Source organism: Rhinatrema bivittatum, chromosome 9, assembly GCF_901001135.1.
Source record: "Rhinatrema bivittatum chromosome 9, aRhiBiv1.1, whole genome shotgun sequence".
NCBI lineage: Eukaryota > Metazoa > Chordata > Amphibia > Gymnophiona > Rhinatrematidae > Rhinatrema > Rhinatrema bivittatum.
Window position 1 is genome coordinate 191,270,882 of NC_042623.1, and position 21,005 is coordinate 191,291,886.

General features: G+C 47.7%; 1 protein-coding gene across 4 annotated transcripts in view; it reads left to right on the forward strand.

Moving 5' to 3' along the window:
• The window catches only part of CCDC50 (coiled-coil domain containing 50), a 71,460-nt gene extending 53,520 nt beyond the window's left edge, over positions 1 to 17,940 (forward strand). For 2 of the 4 annotated variants that reach the window (XM_029616010.1, XM_029616012.1), the window contains 2 exons: positions 4,346 to 4,446; positions 13,561 to 14,262. In XM_029616010.1, coding sequence (XP_029471870.1) covers positions 4,346 to 4,446; positions 13,561 to 13,580 — 121 coding nt within the window. In that variant the 3' untranslated portion in view covers positions 13,581 to 14,262. Of the gene's footprint in view, positions 1 to 4,345; positions 4,447 to 13,560; positions 14,263 to 16,498 lie in introns of those variants that run through there. The other 2 variants (XR_003858636.1, XM_029616011.1) reach the window with 2 other exon arrangements.
• The last annotated feature ends 3,065 nt before the right edge of the window (positions 17,941 to 21,005 follow it).

Here is a 21,005-nt window from a genome sequence, read left to right on the forward strand (position 1 = left end):
ATTAAAAAACAAAAGAGGGGCCTTTTGTGAACCTAGCCGGAAGCAGTCGACTCTGAGGTAAGGAGTCTGTCTGGGGGGATTGGACCCGCAGAGGCCGAGTGGGGGGAGGCTGTCAGTTCGGGTCCCCTCAGCTCCCGGGGCTCCAGGTTGCCGGGAAAGGGATGGGGTAAGTTTGACTTTGTTTGCCCAACTGTTTCCTTTTCTCCTTTTCTGCTTTTGTTGTGACGGCGGTTTTTTCTTAGGGACAGGCCTTGTTCCTGCAGCCTGACTGTGCCGGGGTTTCGACGCTCGGGTTTTCGTCCATTTTTCCTTCCCCCTCTGCCTGTCTTTCCCGCATCACAGCTGAGTGCGGTGGGTCAGCGATCGCGGCCCTTTCCCAGCTTGCTCCACGAGGCGGCGCGTTTCCTTTGATGGGGCTGCGCTGCAAATCGGCGGCCTGCCACGTGTGTGGTAATCGCGACCAAGGCCCTTCATGCTCAGTTTTTGTGCTCCAAGCGAGCTCAGGAAGCCGGGCAGCTTTGAGGACCAGAAGGCCCCTCCCCTGTGGACGGCCCGGGTGGCCCGAGCCTAACGCCCCCCCCCGGTTTTAGCTCCTGTCGGGGAGAATCTTTCTGGAGGAGCGGACTCTCCACCCCCAGTCAATTTAACGGCAGGGGAGGGGGCTCTGGAGGGGGTTTTTCCCGGAGTTCATCCTTCTCACGCAGGAGGCCTTTTTGGCTCGCAGGCATGTGGGGGGGGGGTGTGACAGACAGCCCAGGGGGCTGTCTGTCACACCCCCCCCCCCCCCGGAGAAGGTAGCTAGGGCAGCAGATCCTGGGCAGGCTCCTATGGATCCGGGACACGCACGAAAGGAGGACGTTCAGAGCCTTCAGGGATCCCTACAGGGGATGGGTCGGGGACGCCTGCAGGAGCAGGGACGGATCTGGATCCAGGGGACGTGGATATGGACAATACAGATGACCCAGATATGCCTCCTGCAGAGGGTGATAATCCTAGTGTGGTCCAATTGTTTAAATGGGATGAACTGCGGCCCCTTATTCCTCAGGTCCTGGAGGTCCTGGACCTTAAGATATCTCAGGAGGAGTCGGATAATGAGGGGGTTAATCCCGTTCTCAACGGCATTAAGGGTCCTACTACGTCTTCTCCTCTCCCGAAGAAGGTTCGCAAGTTGGTGACCCGGGAGTGGGAAGCTCCTGACGCCGGTCTGAAAGTAGGCAGAGCAATGGCTAAACCAGGGGTCAGGAACCTTTTTGGCTGAGAGAGCCATGAACGCCACATATTTTAAAATGTAATTCCATTAGAGCCATACAATGTATTTAATACTAAATACAAGTAAATGTGTGCATTTTATGTAAGATCACACTTTTAAAGTACAATAAGTCTCTGAAAATATTACACCAGGCCTTAAGACACCAATACATCTCCTATTAGGAAAACGGACCAAGTCAGGCTGCTATAGAGCCCTACACAGAAACTACACGCCAGCAGAAAACCTCACCTGAATCACGTGCTGTCCCTCACCTAACATAGAATAAAGAGACCAAAACGCATAACTAGAAGCATGCAGAAAAAAACTGAATTGGAAACTGCAACAAGCCAGAGTCTCTGTATGCAGTGTAACAAAGGAAAAAAGAAACATCACCCATCCTTATAAAACAAATCAAGAAATATAAAATCATCAGCAGTAAAACTGTACTAACAAAAAGAACATATTTCGAAACAGCTGAGGAGTGGAATATCCAATAATTAAAAACTCATATAAAACATTTCCAGATACCAACAAAATATTTCAAAATAGCAGACACAAAGACCCAGTAATGAAAAATAAGGATACAAACATTTTTTTGCTCTGCATACCTGGGAACGTTTGATATCCAGGTGTCCTGAGATTGTTCTGAATTAGCAGGAGGAGGGGTGGTTTGCTTGGAACTTTCTCCTCTCTCAGTCACATACCAGCGCTCTCTCTCACACTGGCTCTCAATGACACACCTATACACACATGCTCACAGTACTCACATATACACATGCTTTTTCTCTCTCACTTATATAGGCTCTTAATTACACATTTACACACATGCTGTCTATCTTTTCACGCTTACACACACACACAGGCTTTCAATCACATAAATACATGCTGTCTTTTTCTCTCACACACAGACTCTCATTCACATGCTTACAAACATGTCCTCTCTTTCTCTCATTTACACACAGGCTCTCAATCACATACTCACATGCTCCCTCACCTAAATCAGCTCTCAATCACACACACAGACACACATGGTCTCTCTCTCTCATTTAAACACAAGGCTCTCAATCACATACTCACATGCTCCCTCCCCTAAACCAGCTCTCAATCACACACAGACACACATGCTCTCTCTTACTTATACACACAGGCTCTTAATCATACATACACATGATTTCTCTCACACACAAAGTATCTCAATCATACACACATACTCTTTCACACAAACAGGTTTTCAATCACAAACTTACACATACAGGTTCTCAATCATACACTTACATTCATTCTCTCTCTCTCTCACAGGCAGGCTCTCAATCACAGACATACTCTCTTTCACATATTCAGGCTCTCAATCATTCACATACATGCAATCTCTCACTCACACACAAAGGATCTCAAACACACATGCTTGCTCGCTCATTCACTCTCTCTCACCCCCACCTCGGGAACTCGCGGCAGCAGCAGCCTCCTCCCAACGCTAACCTCCTTCATTTTCAGCCCTCGCGGAGGAGGAGTCCCATCGGCCGCGGTTGAAGCTCTTCTTTATTTTCCTCCGAGCCGCGCTGCACAGTCTTCTTTTCGTCGGACCGACACTGACCAAACTAGCGTGGTCTCTTCTTCCCGTGCACGCACCCGATGCTTACCACTTCCGCTTCCGGGCCACGGGGGGGGGGGGGGGGGAAGAAGAGAGCACGCCGGTGCCGCCAACTCCAGCTGTTCTGCCGCGTTCCGCCCGGGCTGACAGCATTTTAAACCCGGGCGGAGGAGGACCGGGGAGCAGCTGGGTCAGCGGGGGACTGGAAAGTGTGGCGACACACTGATTTAGATTTGTCTGCGAGCCAGATGCAGCCATCAAAAGAGCCATATCTGGCTCGCGAGCCATGGTTTCCCGACCCCTGCTCTAACTCGTCCATTTTACTTCTTAGACTTCTGGCATTGGCATTCAGACATTTCAAAGTGTGTTTCTTGTTTGTATTAACAACCTGCCTTTCAGTTGTTAGGGATAATTTGGAAATCTTTAGCTCAGGTGATTTTTTTACGTACAGGCATATGGACTAGGTTTGCTTTTATTGGAACCTCTCTGTTGGGATGCCCTAACTCTCCTGTTTCATTAGTATCCTTTGACGATATCTCCCTCTGAACCATGCACTGCTGAGTGACTGTCGGCTTTCCCCCTTGTTCTAGTTTAAAAGCTGCTCTATCTCCTTTTTAAAAGTGAGTGCCAGCAGCCTGGTTCCTCTCTGGTTAAGGTGGAGCCATCTTTTCGGATATATACTGGATGTCTCCAATAAGGAGCCTTTGATCCATCCAGTCTGTTCAGGTACCCCCGCCTATAGTGTTCTGGTCATGGCCCTTCCTTGCCCTTATGAGTGACCTATGCACTGGAGATCTCCCAGCTGCCAGCCGTACAATAATCACCTTCAGAAGGTCATTCCTTATCTTCTTTTAGTGTAGGATGGGGAGTGTGGCCAAGCCGTCCTGCTACATATGGTAGGTGATGTGTGGCTACTCGTACCTGCATTGATACTTGGGAGAGTGCCAATACCCCAACTGCTTCTCCTTGCTGTGTGCAGACCAGCTTTCTTGTCCCCCTCTTTGGCTCTCTACTCTTACGGATAGATGCGTAGGTGCGTTCCCATATCAAAACCAATACCCAGCACCCCACCCTATCCCTATCCCTCCCCTTTCTCTTAACTCTTACATTCTCTATTTTATCTCTTATCACCTGCCCTACCACTGTGCCAAGCATGCTTGAATTCTGCCACGATTTTGGCTGCTGCCACCTGTGCTAGTAGGTTATGCCTCTCTGTTGAGAAGCGTTTCCTCCGGGACTCCCTCCCGCCGCCTTTCCTCTCATGAGCCCCTTATCGTTGGTCTTGGGAAAAAGTCTATGGGGTGGTGATTTCAGAGCTGAAGGAAACCTAGAACAGCCTGTACCGAAAAGTCAGAGGAGTGCCGAATCCTGCCGGAGAACTAAACAGTGTGAAATTACAGTGTGCATGAATGTTGGCAGGACTAGGCTGATGGCTAATAAAGCAGATTATGCTCAGCTGTTCTTAACAGCCTTAGGTCAGACTAATAGATGTTTTGCTTTCCCAGGCCGCTGCCCCCTTCCCTGAGTGACCATGTGGAATCCGAGTGTAGGCGTCCTCAGCACAGCTCTGCTCGCCCAGCTGCCAAACTGGAATCTGCTCAGAAAGGTAGGAGGAATCATTGGTCGGGCTTCTGTAGCACTATTTATCCAAGCCAGGATCCCACTGTGTTTTTACTGTCTAATGTCTCAAAAAATGAATGCCTAGCCATCTCTGGGTTGGGTGGTCCGAGAAATTGATTGAATTGGGAGATTCCGATCAGGACAAATCTTCCCGGTTGGGTCCTGGAGGCGCAGAGAGAGAGTCGCGTCCAGGGTCGCACAGAGTTTGTAGCAGAGGGCTGCCTTGATCTCATACCCCAGGACTTCTTCCTGAAAGAGAATGTCCCATTTTACCCCTTCTTCCGTTCTTACTTTATCAGTAAGATGCTTTTGATGCTTCTCTCCTTTCCGTTTTAAATTGAGAGAGCCCTGAATTCTTCTTCATTATATTTTTCCATTAGTTCTCGTGCACAAATCTCAGCTACCCCGTGGCTTGCATTTTCCTCGTGCTATCCGTATCCTGCGGTTTTTCTGTGTGAAATGGTCTTGAGAGAGAGAGTTTCGATTTTTATGCAGATTATCTGCTGCCTCCCAGTGAGCCAGCTGATGTGATTATTAGCTATCGGAAGTGATGGCGCTGCACCCGTTTGCCGGAATTTATTTTAAAAAAAAGCAAACGTTCGTGAATTCCTGGAATATTTAGCTAATGATGAAAAATTTCTTCGAGGAGGGGCGAAGGGGGCAGACTGGGCCTGATGGGTTTTGTGTTTTTTTTTTTTCAATCTGGCGTCACCTAAGTCACCCCGATCGTCGTTAAATCCTTGAGCGGTCACCCTGCATAGGAGAAATTGTATTAAACTGGTAACGAAATTACCTCCTTCGCTGGTTCTGTCTTAACAAACCAAAAGCGGCGGGAGAGATCTGGCAGACGCATCTGTGCCACACGCACCGAGGGCAATCTTCAAAGCCCTTGGCCTCTCGGGAAATTAGCCCTCCCCTGTTCCCAAAACGTCTGATAAGGGCATGCGGGCTTCGCCCCTCGTGTCACGTCCTGATTAGGTCGGGGGAGGAAAGCGCCTATGCAGAATGCCATCTTATGAAGCCGAGGGCATGCTTCACCCCCCCCCCTTCCTGCCCCCCAGAAATAGGAGGGTGCAGTCTGCGAGTACTTTTATCCCAGGTAAACCCGCGTAAGCAAATATTCGAAAGAAAAACTCAGTGCAAAACTTTTGTCTTTGAAAATTATTGAAAGGGCAATAACTGGACAAAATGGCACCCCGGGTAATTTCCCCCCCCCCCCCCTTTCCATTTCAGGCTCATGTGAATGACTCAAAACAGCAGCCTGGCGCCTCCTACCCTCACCATGGACTTGGTGCCTGGGGCGGTCACTTCGCTTGCTCACCCCTGCCCCAGGTCCTGATTGCTCAGCGCGGGCACAAAAGCGTCTTGGCACCCCTTTTGGCAGGCTCCTGAAAATTCTCCCCCTTCCCCCACCCCCTCCAGCCGTAGCAAGCGGCCACAAAACGCAGGTGCACGTCCCAACACCACTGAACTGCCCTCCCGTTGAAAAGCTCTGTGGTGTAGCCCTGGTCTGGAGCCACTAGAGGGCAGTGTTGGGCGGCGTACGTGTGCCACACGGGATAAGCAGGAGTGGAACCATTGCTAAAGCAAGTGCCGGAACCGAGCTAAAGGGCAACTTTTTACATCAAATCGGGCAAAAGGGCCGCCTTCCACGGCAACCCTAAATCAGGCCGATTTTTAAAACGAGGGCGCGAGCGGAGATACGCTGCGGTTTTAAATCGTGCTGGCGTGTGTTTTGGAATACGCCTCCCAGGCTTTAATTAAGTATGCATTGAATCTTAAGAGATGGCTCAAGAAAAGAGACTTCGCCTAGGACTTTGCTGGCTTTTACAGGCGTAGGTGAGCAGAATTTAAAGCGTGCTCGTGCAAGGGACAGCCCAGTTTTTCCAGAGACCTTCCAGACCCCCCCCCCCCTGTTCTTTGTCCTGCACACCTCCCAGTTGACCCTCACCCTGTGCTCTGAGCCCTAAAACCCGAGATCTGCGGACTTGCTCCTTATCTTCAGCAGCGATAGAGTTACACAGATAACGAGCCAAGGCGTGCTGTGGCCTCCCGTTTTAAATTATGGAGTTACGCGTGTAAGTCTTGGCCCCAGCCTGGAACACCCATGCTCCGCCCATGCCCTGCCCCCTCTCGTTTTTGATGTGCGCGCAGATATATATATACACGCCCATATTTTGCGGCTTTTTGAAATCTGCGTTGCTCACGAGCGTGTTTGGGCATTTTTACACGAGGAACGCTTTTACGATTGACCTCTAAATGTCGAAAATGTTGATGATTGTAGCTTTCCTGCAGCCCCTTTTGGGTGCAGAACTTGGGTAGACCTTTGCTCACAAGATGTAGCACCTTTGGGAAGGATTTGAGGGATCGTCTCTTGCAGGTAAAGGTGATCAGGTGCAGGTAAATCTCCTAAGGGGAAATCCTTTATTAAGCCCATTAGGACTGCCTGAAGCTGATTTTAAGGGGTAAAAACGTAAAATGCAAATAGCAACGATTTTGATCAGATTTGATCTAAGCAGCAGGAGAACGGTGTAGGGTTACAGCGCCTTTCGCCTCCAGGTCGCCGATTCCAAGTCTGACTTGGGTTGGTAATGACCAAAGGTGCTTGCTTCCAGAAAGTAGTTTGGTGTCATTTGTGAAATGGCGGCCTCAGTCCGGTTCTCAGTAGATTCACTAAAACCGTTGTTGGTAGCATCATCAAAGGCCTAATCGCGCTCTCACCAGGGTTGCGGAGAAGGTTTGCACCACACCGCTACCCCTGCTTTACTGGCTGTGAAGGCAAAAAAAAAATAAGTAGAAAACTTTTGATATGCTGGCACTAAGCTAGCTAAGAACATTAAGGGGGCAGTATTCAGATCTCTGCGGGTGTGCATTTTGAAAATTGCCTTGGGTACAAGTAGGCCCAGAGATTTCTATCTGCTATTTCCCTTCAAATCTTAACATCTTCTTCCATTCCGTGTACTATCTGAGTAAATGATTTTTGAATCTTGTCCTGCCAGGGAATAATCTGAGAATCAGGGGTGCTCTTATTTTTAAGCAGAGGCTTTATGTATGAAGAGCACTGCCTGTACAAGAAATGACGTAATCAAAGCCCATAAGCACAAGGGTTTGATTTAATCGCTTGTTAGAATGAATTGCCTGGTAGAGAGAAATTAGCGGTTGGATAAAACACTCCTGGCGTTGGATAACCGCTGTCTTCCGGTCACCGGTTCCTCCTTGCAGGATCGAGGTGATAGGAGCACATGGGGGTGATTCGCTCACTGCAACATGGATCTGGTAGACTGTTGCCAGAATTGACGTTTCCCTGTACGTACCAGGATCAGCCCAGACTGCTGGGTTATGCCTCCCTTCCAGCAGATGGAGTCAGAGAAAAGCTGAAAAGCACCCCCCAGATAACTCCAGCAGATGAAGGATGGCATAACCTGCGGTCCTGATCCTTGGCAAAATTCGTGATTGATTAATAAGTGCTAGAAAGGTTTTGTATTTTAAATAAACCTTAGGTCCTTTGACTAGATCAACCTGCAGTAATTACAAAAAAAACCCCAACAAAACAAAGTGCTACTAAGGGAGCATACAGAAACTGGGGAACGTGTACTGAGCACTTTATAAGAGCAGGCAAGGCTGGGCAGTGCCCTGCGGCCTTCATACCTGGAGATTTGTTCCTTAACCCGGTGAGTTGGGGGGGGATTTACCGGTGGGCAGGTCCCTCTCCCCCCTCCTTACAGGTCCAGAGACTAAATTCCTCTGGTGGGTGCTAATACCTGTAAAATAATCACAGGGACGGTAATTCCCCTGCTTGGTAGCAAAGTTTAAAAAAAAAAAAAAAGACAAGGAGAGGCATATTTTAATTGAAATCAAACCTTTTAGTCAGCCCTAGCCTGCCGAGATCTCCCGGGCCTCTGGAAGGGGTGGATTTATTCACTCAGCTGCCCTTACCTTTTTCACGCATATCTCAATGCCTCCTCCGGCTAAGGCTTTTAAGCCTGCAGAGGGCCAGGGGAGTGCTGGAACGCGGCTTCCCCGTCCAGTTCCTGACGAGGGGCTTCCGATGCCCTCCATGCCTCCGGGTCCCGCGCTCCAGGACCCCTCTACGGTGGATATGAGCGATGATGTGGATAGTGCCGCTCCAGTGAAGGGAGATGATCCGAAGGTGCTCCAGTTGTTTTGCAAGGAGGGACTAGACCCTTTAATTCCACATGTGCTACAGGAACTGGATATTCCGGCTCCTCAGCCAGTGGCGGATTCTTCCTCTGGGGATCCGGTTTTATTGGGCCTACGAGCTCCCCCTCAAACCTTTCCTTTTCACCTGAAGCTTTTCCAGATTATGTCCCGGGAATGGGATGCGCCTGAAACCTCTTTGCTAAGTGCACAATGATTCCGGTGACGGGAGGGGCAGCTCTCAAGGATCTCCAGGATAGAAAGCTGGAAGTTCTCCTCAAGCGGATATTTGAGGTATCAGCGCTTGGAGTGAGGGCGGCCGTCTATAGCAGCCTTATGCAGAGAGCTACCCTCTGATGGATTCAGCAATTGCTCACAACTTTGGCACTTCCTCCGGGGGAGGCTGAACAGGTGGACTGCATGGAGTCGGCGGTTGCCTATACAGCGGATGCGTTGTACGATCTTCTCCGTATCTCTGTGCGTACTATGTCTTCAGCGGTTTCAGCGAGAAGGCTTTTGTGGCTCCGTAAATGGTCGGCTGGTGTCTCTTCTACGTCTCAGCTCGGCTCCTTTCCTTTCAAGGAAAAGCTGTTGTTTGGAGATGAGCTGGAACAACTTATTAAGGCCTTAGGGGACAGCAAGGTTTACAAGCTCCCTGAAGACAAGCCCAGGCCGGCTCGCCCCTTCGGCTTGTCCCAGGGTCGTTTTCGGGGTCAGCGCTGTTTCTGTACAGGTAGGAGTTCCTCCTTTGCTCCTCGGCAAACATCAACAAGGTCTCAGGCCTGGGCACATTCCTTTTGTGGTAGGCGGCTTCAGCGCTACGGAACCTCTCACAGTTTCGCCTCCAACAAAGCTTCCCCAATGAAGGTGCGCCGGCCCATTCCTCCATTCCGAAGATTGGGGGATGGGGATCGCGAGGAATGGGTCAAGGTCACATCGGACCAGTGAGTTCTCGATATCATAAATCGTGGTTACGCTTTGGATTTTGCTCGCCCACTACAGGATCTATTCCTGGTGTCTCCTTGCGGGTCTCAGGCAAAGCAACAGTTGATACTTCAAACTCTATCTTGATTAAAGACTCTGGGAGCGATTGTCCCGGTGCCACCGGCCGAGCGTCAGACTGGTTGATACTCCATTTACTTCGTAGTCCCCAAGAAGGAGGGCTCATTCCGGCCAATGTTGACCCGTTTTATATCCAACAAAGCGATGCGAGTCCCTCTGTTTTGGATGGAGATGTTGAGATCCGTCATTGCGGCTGTCCACAAAGGCGAGTTTTTGGCTTCTTTGGATCTGTCGGAAGCTTACCTTCACATAGGAATCCGCGAACATCATCAGAGGTTCCTGCAGTTCATGGTCTTGGGAGAGCATTACCAGTTTTGCGCCCTACCATTCGGGTTGGCGAAGGCTCTCCGAGTCTTCACCAAGATGATGGTGGTAGTGGCAGCGTGTCTTCGGCGAGAAGGGATATTAGTTTATCCCTATCTGGACGACTAGCTTATTCGAGCGAAGTCGGAAGAGCTCTGCACGATAGCGGTTCAGTCGGTTTTACACCGCCTGCATTCGCTAGGTTGGGTAGTCAATTACGCCGAGAGCCAACTGGTCCCGTCCCAGATGTTGGAATTTCTGGGAGCACGTTTCGACACATCTGTAGGCAAGGTTTCCCTGCCTCGGGAGAGGATGGGCAAGCTAATGACTCAGGTTCGACGTCTGTTGGCCCTTCCTTTGCCCAAGTTGTGGGATTATTGACAAGTTCTTGGGTCTATGGCGTCTACTCTGGAGTTGGTTCCTTGGGCCTTTGCTCATATGAGACCTTTGCAGAGGGTGTTGCTTTCCCGTTGGGACCCCAAGTCAGAGGAGTTCCACTTGCCCTTGCCACTGCTAGAACTGGCCAGGGCCAGCCTAGATTGGTGGTTGGTCCTCGATTACTTGCTTCAAGGCGTGGACCTGGAAAATCCCCAGTGAATAATCGTGAAGACGGATGCCAGCCTTTCTGGTTGGGGGGGGGGGAAGTCTGTCAGACACAATCAGCACAAGGTCAATGGACAGCTCAGGAAGCCAAGTGTTCCATAAATCGGTTGGAAACCAGGGCAGTTCACCTAGCGCTGCGCCGTTTTCTCCCGCTTGTCCGTCACTGGTCGGTACGGATCCTATCTGACAGTGCGACCACCGAGGCTTACATAAATCGTCAAGGGGGTACAAAGAGTCTGCTAGTAACCGCCGAGGCAGACAAGTTGATGGCCTGGGTGGAACGCAATCTGGCCCGCTTAGCGGCATCTCACATAGCCGGAGTGGACAACGTTCAAGCGGACTTTTTCAGTTGACAAAGGCTAGATCCCGGCAAATGGGAACTGTCCGAGGAGGCGAAGCGGCTCTTGACACGCCGGTGGGGAGTCCCCCGGCTGGATTTGATGGCAACTCGGCTGAACGTGAAAGCGGCTCGTTTCTTCAGTTGAAGAAGGGAGCACGGGTCGGAAGGGGTGGATGCCCTGGTCCTTCCATGGCCTCACAACATGCTCCTCTATGTGTTTCCTCCTTGGCCATTGGTGGGAAAGGTTTTAAGGCAAATAGAGTCCCACGGGGGGGCCGGTAATTCTTGTGGCTCCGGAGTGGCCGCGAAGGCTGTGGTTCACAGACCTGATCAACTTGGCGGTAGAGGTTCCCTTGCGCCTGGGTCATCTACCAAATTTACTCCGACAGGATCCAGTATTTTTTGATCAGGCAGCTCGGCTTATGAGAGGGGGCGGTGATTACCACTCTTCTACGCGCACGAAAGACCTCTACTTCTCTCACCTATGTTCGGGAGTGGAAGGTTTTCGATTCCTGGTGCAGTGGGTTAAAGGTGTCCCTGCGACAGGCCACTATTGTGCATATTCTTGCATTCTTGCAGGAAGGCTTAAAGAAAGGTATAGCTCGCTCCGGTCCGGGTTCAGGTAGCGGCGTTAGGCTATTTACGAGGTAAGGTTGATGGTACCTCCATTGCTAGGCATCCAGATGTAGCGCATTTTTTGAAGGGAGCCAAACATTTACACCCGCCGGTTCGGGCGGTATGTCCTTCAAGGAGTTTGAATTTGGTTCTCCATGGGCTCTGCGGTTCTCCTTTTGAGCCTATTAAGCGGGCTACGTTGAAAGATTTAACACGCAAGACGGTGTTTCTTGTAGCTGTCTGTTTGGCTAGACGAGTTTCGGATCTTCAAGCGTTGTCCTAAAGAGAACCGTTCTTGTGAATTTCGGACTCTGGGGTTTCGCTTCAGACAGTGCCTTCTTGTATCAGCGTTTCACGTCAACCAATCCGTTGAGTTACTGGCCTTTCGAGATGTGGATAGGAATTCTCCTCCGTCTCAGGATCTGAGGAGATTGGACGTCCGCTGGATTCTTCTATGGTACTTGGAAGTGACTAATGCTTTTCGATTGACGGATCATCTTTTTGTCTTATGGGAGCGGAGCGGTCCTAAGAAAGGGTGTAAGACTTCCAAGACTACTATTGCCCGATGGTTGAAGGACACTATTGCTTCGGTGTACATATGTCACGGGCGACAAGTGCCAGATGGTCTTAAGGCTTATTCCATCAGATCGCAAGCGGCGTCTTGGGCAGAGAGCCGATGTGTGTCACCTCAAGAAATTTGCAGGGCAGCCACTTGGAAATCCTTGCATGCGTTTGCTAAGCATTACCATGTGGACGTCCGGGCTCCGGATGTTGATTCTTTTGGCAGCAGTGTGCTTCGAGCGGGACTCTCCGGGTCCCACCCCATTTAGGGCAGCTTGGGTACAACCCAGCAGTCTGAACTGATCCTGGTACGTACAGGGAAAGGAAAATCGGTTCTTACCTGCTAATTTTTGTTCCTGTAGTACCAAGGATCAGTCCAGACACCCGCCCAGGGGTATAATGTTCAGGAGAGTCCGCTCAGCCAATTGTTTTTTCTGTCTACAGATCTTCGACGCCTTTGAAGTATCGCACGCACACTTATACATAGTTTTCCCGGATTATTGTTTAAAAAAAACATTTTTTTCCCCTTGATCTAGTCATTGGTTATTAAATTTACTTCATTCTGCTTTGATATTGATTATACTGAATGATCGCAGGTGGTACACCGGGTTATCTGGGGGGTGCTTTTCTCTGACTCCATCTGCTGGAAGGGAGGCATAACCCAGCGGTCTGGACTGATCCTTGGTACTACAGGAACGAAAATTAGCAGGTAAGAACCAATTTTCCTATTGATGGAGGTTGGGGATAAAATATGAGATTGTAGAATTTGCTATTTTAAGAGCTTTCCGCTATAAAAGAGATGCAGAAGGATGCATGGGACCTTTTCATTTGCGTTCTAAATTTGTAAACATTCTAAATGAAGAAAATGTTAAGTGTCGTGCTCCTGCTCAATTGCATGGTTTATCTGTGCCTTAGTTACTTATTTTATGCAAGGAAGGAGACACGAGAGGGAAAAGAAAGATACTTGCTTGGAGAGGTGATTAGTGAGCACTTAGCTGGTCCTAGTTTGACGGTTCTGCCAGTACATTTTGTGGTTTATTATCCTGGGGTTTTTTGGTTTTTTTTTTTTGTTATCGGCCACCCCGCATACCACTGTTTGGGAGGACAGTGTAAGGAAAAACAGTGAGGATCCACCAGCTGTCTCTCCTGCTTATCAGGGACAAACTTGGATTTGTAGTCCAGCGTTATCAGCACTACAAGTCCCAGAATGCACCGAGTCCAAGATGAAAAAATGTAAATAAAACTGTCTCCATTTGTCCCTAATGGATTGGAGCAGCCTATTAACCTGAAAAGTACAAGATGAGATACAATCATTGTTATAAAGAAGGCATCGATTGTTTGACTCTTGAAGCTAAGATTTCAGATGTCATTAGCTTAGGCAGCTAGTAGGAAAGGTAGACATCGGCCGCGGAACGTTTTGTACAGTGATGTCCCATAAAATAATCTCTTATTTTCTAGGTTCCTCTCACTGGCAGTAAAACTCACCTGGAATTTCCCACCAAGCCTGGCAAACTGTAGCAAAAAAAGGCAATAGAAGTCAGAAGACGCTTCGTTTTGTCCTTCATGGTTTGCATTCCAAGGATATTTTTTGTCTTGTTTTTTTTTTGGTTTTTTTTTAACTGCGATCCTGTCAAGGAGTGGGATATCTTTTCTTATCAATATCCAGACAACCATATCGTGCATATAACTCTTAATCCATCCAGTACAATCTAGCTGCTCTGCGTGGTGGCGTGATAAGAGGCGAGGACAGGCTGAAACGGGCCGATGGCCTGGAAGATGGGGTTGGGTTTTTTTTCCCCCTGCGTATGATTTCCTTTTACCACAAATGTGAGATGATCTGTAGATAGAGGCCTTTGCAGTTTCTTTGTGGAATCATCTTGCAGTAAGTCTGCTAAAGCCCTGTGATTAGCCACGTAACTTTAACCCAGTAAAAGAATATCAGCTGGTTAAAGAGGCACTGCGGCACTCCAAAAAACCCCCCAGAAAGACGCTCCCACAGCAGCGCAGAAAAGCCCGGGTTGCAGTCCATTGCGTGCCACGAGCCGGACTGGAGAATTGTTAAGCGAAAGGTACCGGGGGAGGGAGGGGCAGGCTGGTGCCGGACCTCGTAATTAAATATTGTTAGAGGGTGTGGAGACGCTTGGCCTGGTAGGGCCTCTTGCTGTAGGGGGTGGTGCGGGTTGGGGACTGCTAGGCCCACGGCCTTTTTTTTTGGGAGCGCCGTGGTGCCATTTAACCGGCCGTGTTCTTTTGAGTGTGGCCGGTGAAGGCTAACGTTATCCGTCGTCGTGCGGCTGGATAACTTTAGGTCGCCTCTCTGACACATCTTGACACTTATTCGTCTCATCCAAATTTCAGAGGTGGCCAGTTAAGTTATTCGGCTGATTTAGCCCTGCCCCTTTCGTATCCATCCAAATCTTAGCTGGCTAAGCAAGGTGGGTGTTCAAAACCTTTTATTGTGAGTTATATGGCTAAATGGCTTTGAATATCGACCTTGTGGTGTTTTTACATTTTGGCAGAGGGAGGGGGGGATTTTTTTTTTTTCCATTGCAATATCAATAACGTGGGTCAATAAATGATCAACAATATATCGATGGGGCTGCACCAGATCCTCTTCTCTTGTTTAGAGAGGTGTCTCATCTTTTTTTTTTTAATTTATTCTTTTATTCAAAGATGGGGGGGGGTGACCCTAAGCAGCATAAGAGGGATCTTGCAGGGTTACCCCCCTCTCAGATGCTTCGCTGATCATTAAAATACCGTGCCAGAGCCAGGACCGGCTGCAGGAAATACAGGGGGTTAAAAGGAGTGGCCTGCTGAGTGCTGCTCCCGGCCACTCCCGTGTTGTCAGCTTTTCAGTGGTTTGCATTGTGTAAGCGGGGAAGAAGGGCTTTTGTTACAGGCCGGCTGGACTTTTTTTTTTTGCGGGTTCAGGATCACCTCTCTCTCTCTCTCTCGGAGCAGCACAAGAGTTCTCAGAAGATAAACGATGCGGGGTGGATCCATGGCGGAGCGCATCATCCAGCCTGTGAAGGAAAGGGGGGGTCTGTGTGTGTGTGTGTATCTATATTCTGGGAGGCTCATCTTTCGGCCCAATAAAAACCATTGCGACCCTCAGAGAACAAAGATCCGAGAGGCCACGAAGGCGGTTTGTTAGCAAAGATCTCCCAGGATGCTGTGCTTTGAAGGGGACTTCGTTCTCAGGAAGCCGCCTCCCACTTTGCTAGATTGTGCTGGACGGGCCCTGCCAGTGGGTTTGTTACTGAGCGCCACCAGCGACTTTGAACACAAAACGCACCTGATAATTTTGCTGGTTAAGTGCCATTTACAAGGATTTTTTTTTTTTTTTAATTTTAGATGTTTTATTTTTATATTTCAATGAACAGAATTGTATTTATTGCTTGGAATGTGTAGGATAAGGTGATCTTCTGCGACTCCTGACGGCATCCGTAGGAAAATATGCCTCGGTATAAATCCTGTTTTTGTCAGAATTTCCCTAAACTGCTGAAGCTGTTCCGTTTCCTCACTTCCCCCCAATAAGTGGAGAGGTTTTTGTCAGGCTCACTTGAAAACGTCCCTTCCTACGCTTCAAGGAAATACACTACTGATCAGCATTTTTGCCAAAAGCAATACTTGGGGGGTGGGGGGTGAAGGCTGAAAGTTCAGGTGCCTCAATTGTTTTTCTAAAGCAAATAAATAGTTTGTTAATTCTATGACCCCCCCCTCCTCGGGAGGACTGCCCGTGTGACAGGAGGACTCTTGCTGAAAGTCATTTTTCAATCTCTCAGTGCTACTCTTGCTCTCCAGCAGGGGAGGGGGATCTCTAATGCAGCGGTAGTTACCCTCCGAGGGTGTCACCCCTGTAATGTGCTGACGCCACGCAGGGCCGGGCCAGACCCTTCACCCGCTCGTTTTGTCCCTGTGAGGTTTTTTTTTTTTTTTTTTTTTTTAGAAAACACACACTCACACACACTCTCACACTCACTCTGATTTTATTAGGTGTGTAGTCCCCTCTCAGGGTAACGGGACTGAGTGCGAGATACCGGCCTTTCTGAAAGATTCATTTTAGATACGACCTTACTAACCGTAAACCTTAATTTGAAAACATTTTTCATGACTATGAAAGAGCTTTATTTAACTTGCAGCTTGAGCACCGAATGCATGAACAAAACCATCTCCACTTGTGAGTTAAAAAACTGTGAGGATTCTGCTTGAGCACGCTTGATATGCCTTCCCATGATGTTTCAAAATGTAAAATGTTTGTCTACGAAGGGCATTTTTATTTTTTTTTTTAAAGTTTGTGCCAAATCTCTCTATCCAACTGTGGACACGTGCGATGCCTGTGCGACTTCATTCAGGGATTTTAATATTATTATTATTATGTATTTTTTTTTAACAGCAGCACCTTTATAAATACTGAGTTCCATAGATTCCCTTGAAGGGGAAGTTCAGCAGAAAACGATACAAATCTGTCCGGGACTCCCAACAAATTATTCAGCAACCAGAAACAAATTGATAAAAGTCAAATAAACGAAGAATGCTGTTTGCAGGGCATTTTAGCAAAAGAAAATCAGAAGCACCAGTTCACTGAAAGGAAGAAAAGGAGATGAGAAAGTCAGACTGTTAAACTGATCATTAGAAAAGTGGAGGTGTTCCCAGGATGCCTTAACTTGTATTAGATTTAACATCAGCTACTAATTCTTAACGCCATATACTCTGAGCCTGTGTCCTGATGCATATAATGGGTCCTGGGCCCATGTAACCACAGGGATTAGAAGTGACTGCAGACGAGGGGCAGAGAGCATCCTTTTGCACTGTTCCTGAACTGGGTTAAAGGAGATGTGTCTAGCCATCTCCAGTAGCTGTTCAGATTTCACAGCTCATCTAGTAATGTGCATGCTGAGTCCCAGCATCAAATCGCTGTGGCTCTGAATGGCCTGCTGTGGAGAACAGAGCACAGAGACAGTGATTCTGGAGAGCTGGAATGTCAACCCTTCTGCAGAGACTGCCCCGAAAACAGTGAACTAGTCTTAAGGCAGCAAAGGACCAACAGCCTTGAATTTTACTTATCGATGGGATGCAGGCAACAAGTCAACCACAGAGCCCCATCATGTTGCGTGGAGACTGATTTGTAGTAAAGGGTATGGCACGCCACACTTCTCTGTTTGTGGAGATTTAATGTTGAAAAGACAGCAAAAAAAGGTCCCTTTAAAAGAAAAAAAAAAAGGATCCGGATGCTGATCTGTGGAAACGCTCCTTGATTAAGTGGTTTTTAGATGGCTCTGCACGGGCATTTGGTGCCGAAAACAAGAGCTAGCAGCAGCCACAAAAAGAAAAATGTGAACCTGTGCCGAAGGGCACTCATGTCTCCTGGACAACCTTAGACTTATGTAGAAGGCTTGCGTGCAAATGTAGGAAATTGTAGATTTTGTGAGCATGTTGATAGATGTCCAATAAGTACACGGATTTTAAAAGCTGTCTCGTTCCATTTTAGCTATTTATGGTAACAATAGGACACTCCAGGGATAGGCCCCTGGCATCTTTCTGCCTCACTCATATTCACCGGAGCCGTGAAATTAACCCCTTCAGTGTCCTGTCAGGTTTTAAGTGCCCCTTTACGTATAGAAGCTTCCCTTACATGTAAAACACAATTCATCTATGCAATCCTGTTTTGACTGTTCATCTGAAGTTTAACACAGAGCTTCTGAATAATTTTTAACCAAAGTATCCAGTTTAGATGTAGAGGGTACCATTGCTTGTTTAGTTCTTCCGAATGTATTAAACATGACCAGAGAGCCTCATTGTTCATCACCTTCAATAAACCACCCTGTTGGGTCATCACGTCTTGTCCGTGTGTCTCTTTTCTTTTGTCGTTTTTTGTTTGTACAATTTAAGGAATGGTTGACAGATGTCCTTATGGGTGTTGACTTTGTGTTGGACTCTGTAGTCTGTGAGTCACTGTATCCTCTCCAGGTTTATTCTCTTCCCTTACCTTCTTGGTGGCTATAGCGCACAGAATTACTTTTAGGTCTCTGTATACAAGAAGGGGGTTAAAGGTAGTAAGAGGATGGAGTGCCATGATGTCGCTAAATGCCTAAGCTACCTTTTAATTGATCTTCTTTTCGCATCTGTAATTTTGTTTTGGTTTTGTTTTTTTAATTATTTATGAATTTATACATGAGTTAGGATTCACTTGTTAAAGCAAAAGAACGACCAGTGCAATATTGACCACCAAGCAAAAGAGAAAGAAAAAAAAGTCTTCACTTTGCTATTCTGCAATTCACAATCAGACTTTTAGGGGATTCAAATCACAGAGTAACGGAAAAATGATGCCAGAAACATAAAAGCAAAGGCTACGTGACAATATTCACAAATTCAGAGAGACATGAGTTGGAACTAGAAAGGTCTAACTGGTCAGATTGGTATAGCTGGGATCGAGATGATTTCGTGCTAAGAAATGCTGCCAGTTGGGAAGGATTAAAAAAAACCAAAACCTAGTACCCTGGCAAATGCAAGACAGACAGACCTCTGATTTTGAAAGAAGAAACTGCTTCCTTCACTTTTGGGTAACTTTGGGAACATAAGGTGATTCAAAAACAGGAAATCTTTTGCCTTAAAAAAAACAAACAAAAAAACATTTTAAGTAACCACTCCCTGCTGGGTTCCAAAGCCCATGAAATTCTCAGCGTAGACAATGTTGCTTAACCGGTTAACTCCGAAGTATCAGAGGATGGCTGAGGAGATTGCTCTTGTCTCTCTGCCTCCTTTTTCTCAAAAGGTGGCAAATAAAATGCCCTGGAGAGAGGTGGAACTGACTCTGGAGGAATCTTCAATATAGCAACAACATTTTTTTTTTTTTTAATATTTCAGTTGCAGATATGGAGGGCACCCTGGGAAAATTCAGAAGGCGCAGCTTGTGCTGCCTTATCACATTCTCCATATTTTCTAATTTACTGTGCACTACTATGATTTTCTAACAAAGACTTGAAATTGCTTAATGTTATCCTCAAGCACTTTCGCTTGTTTAATATTTGAAATGTCCAACTCTTCGGCACCGCCTCTTTTCAAGAGCCCTTCCAAACTGGTAGAAATAGCTTGAATTTGCCCAGGAAGGGTCTGCTCCATAGCGGATGTGCCTTCCCATAATGTTTCAAAATTTAAAATGTTTGTCTCGCCGAAGTTGGAACACCAGGCAGACAGGAGGGTCTTTGCTCTCCCAAAGAGTTCCCTTATTCAGAAAGCAGTACCTCTTTTAAGTGCCTTTGGATCAGATAATGACACCTTCATCTCAAAGTTGCTCCAGCCAAAGGCTCCTGTTGACCCCCCCCCCCCCCCAACCAGCGTCATGCCACTCTGCTGCCAGACCCGCTCTACCCTCTGCACTCTCAACTGCATACATCTCTCTCTGACTTTATCCAAAAACGCCACCAACGAAGCATCGCCATCTCCACGGAGGAACGAAACGCTGAGCTCAAGCTTAGCTACAGTCTCTGGAGTCGCCGGGCCTCCTTCCACTCCTACTGACACCAGGGGACCACGCTGGAGTCGATGTCACCGAGCAAGGCTGAAGGGACAGAAGAGTCAATGGGACCAGAATCAACCCGCCCAGAAGCAGATGGTATAACCCGCAGGCAATCCTTCCACCAACAAGCTGGACCCACTCACAGGAAACTTGTTTCTTGGATCCATGGGGGTTTCAATATAATCCTTCCCCCTTCCCTTCTCTCTCACTCTTTTTATTTATTTATTTAACTTCTTTTAATATATCGATGCTCAAGACAAGTCTGATCATACCGGTTTACAATAAACTGGGGGGGGGAAAAAACCCAAAAACAATTAACACGGACAGAGAAAGACAAAGTTACAATAAACAGGGAGTGTAAAACGTCATTAGAGAAGAAGTAGTTTAAACGAGAGCAATAACTCGGATAGCAAAACATATTTGGTTAACATGGAGGTGTTGAACTTAGCAGGTAATTAAATAAGCAGTGTCTAGCATAGGAGTTCCTTTGTGGAAGGATCAGAGGAGGCAACCGCTGGGGGCAGTGGAAGGGTAGGGACTAGAAGGGTGGGAGGGAGGAGTAGAGAGCAGGGACGGAGGGTAATAACGGAGAGGTGAGAAGAGTCGGTGATGGTTGTTGAGGCTCCTTCAACGGTATGCTTGAGCGAACAGCCAGGTTTTCGGTTTCTTTCTGAAGGTTAAATGGCATTGTTCCTGGCATAGATCCGGGGGTAATGAATTCCAATGATACGGTCCAGCGGTGGATAGTGCTCATTTTTGAATGGAGTTGTGAATAGAGTATTTGTTGGGGGGAGCCCGGAGAGAACCTTTGTATTGCTGCTCTAATCGGCCTTGAGGAGGAATGGATTTCGAGAGGGATGGTAAGTTGAAGAGAGGATTGCTGATAGGTGGTTTTGTGCTGATAGAGGTTTTTTTCTCATGGTATCTTCCTCCTTCCCCCTTGTTGAGGTCTCCATGCCTAATTTTCTAGCCAGTGATTTTGGGATTTGGATCTGTAACCTTCTGGCTTCGCAATAGGGGATCCTTCCACTGAGATGGTGGAGCAGTTTCAGGCTGTTTGCCCGTACTCCTGTTATTACTCAGACCCCTCAAATTCATCTCTTCCTTCCCTGTCAGTACAGCCTTTATTTCAGGGGCATTTGAACAATTTTTATATTGGGGGAAAACACCTTATGGCTTTTGTGTATAACACACGTCAGCATCCCTACACTTCAAGCGGAAGGGTTGCTACGGCATCCCTAGTTTATAACATCCATGTTTTATTCTCTCCACCTCCTTCATTACATCTCCAAAGTCAGCATGCCTCTCTCATTCGCTTCCCTTATCATCTATTGCTGGTAACGTGTTGCCACCAGGCGCTCCTGTGTCTCCTATAACCATCTGT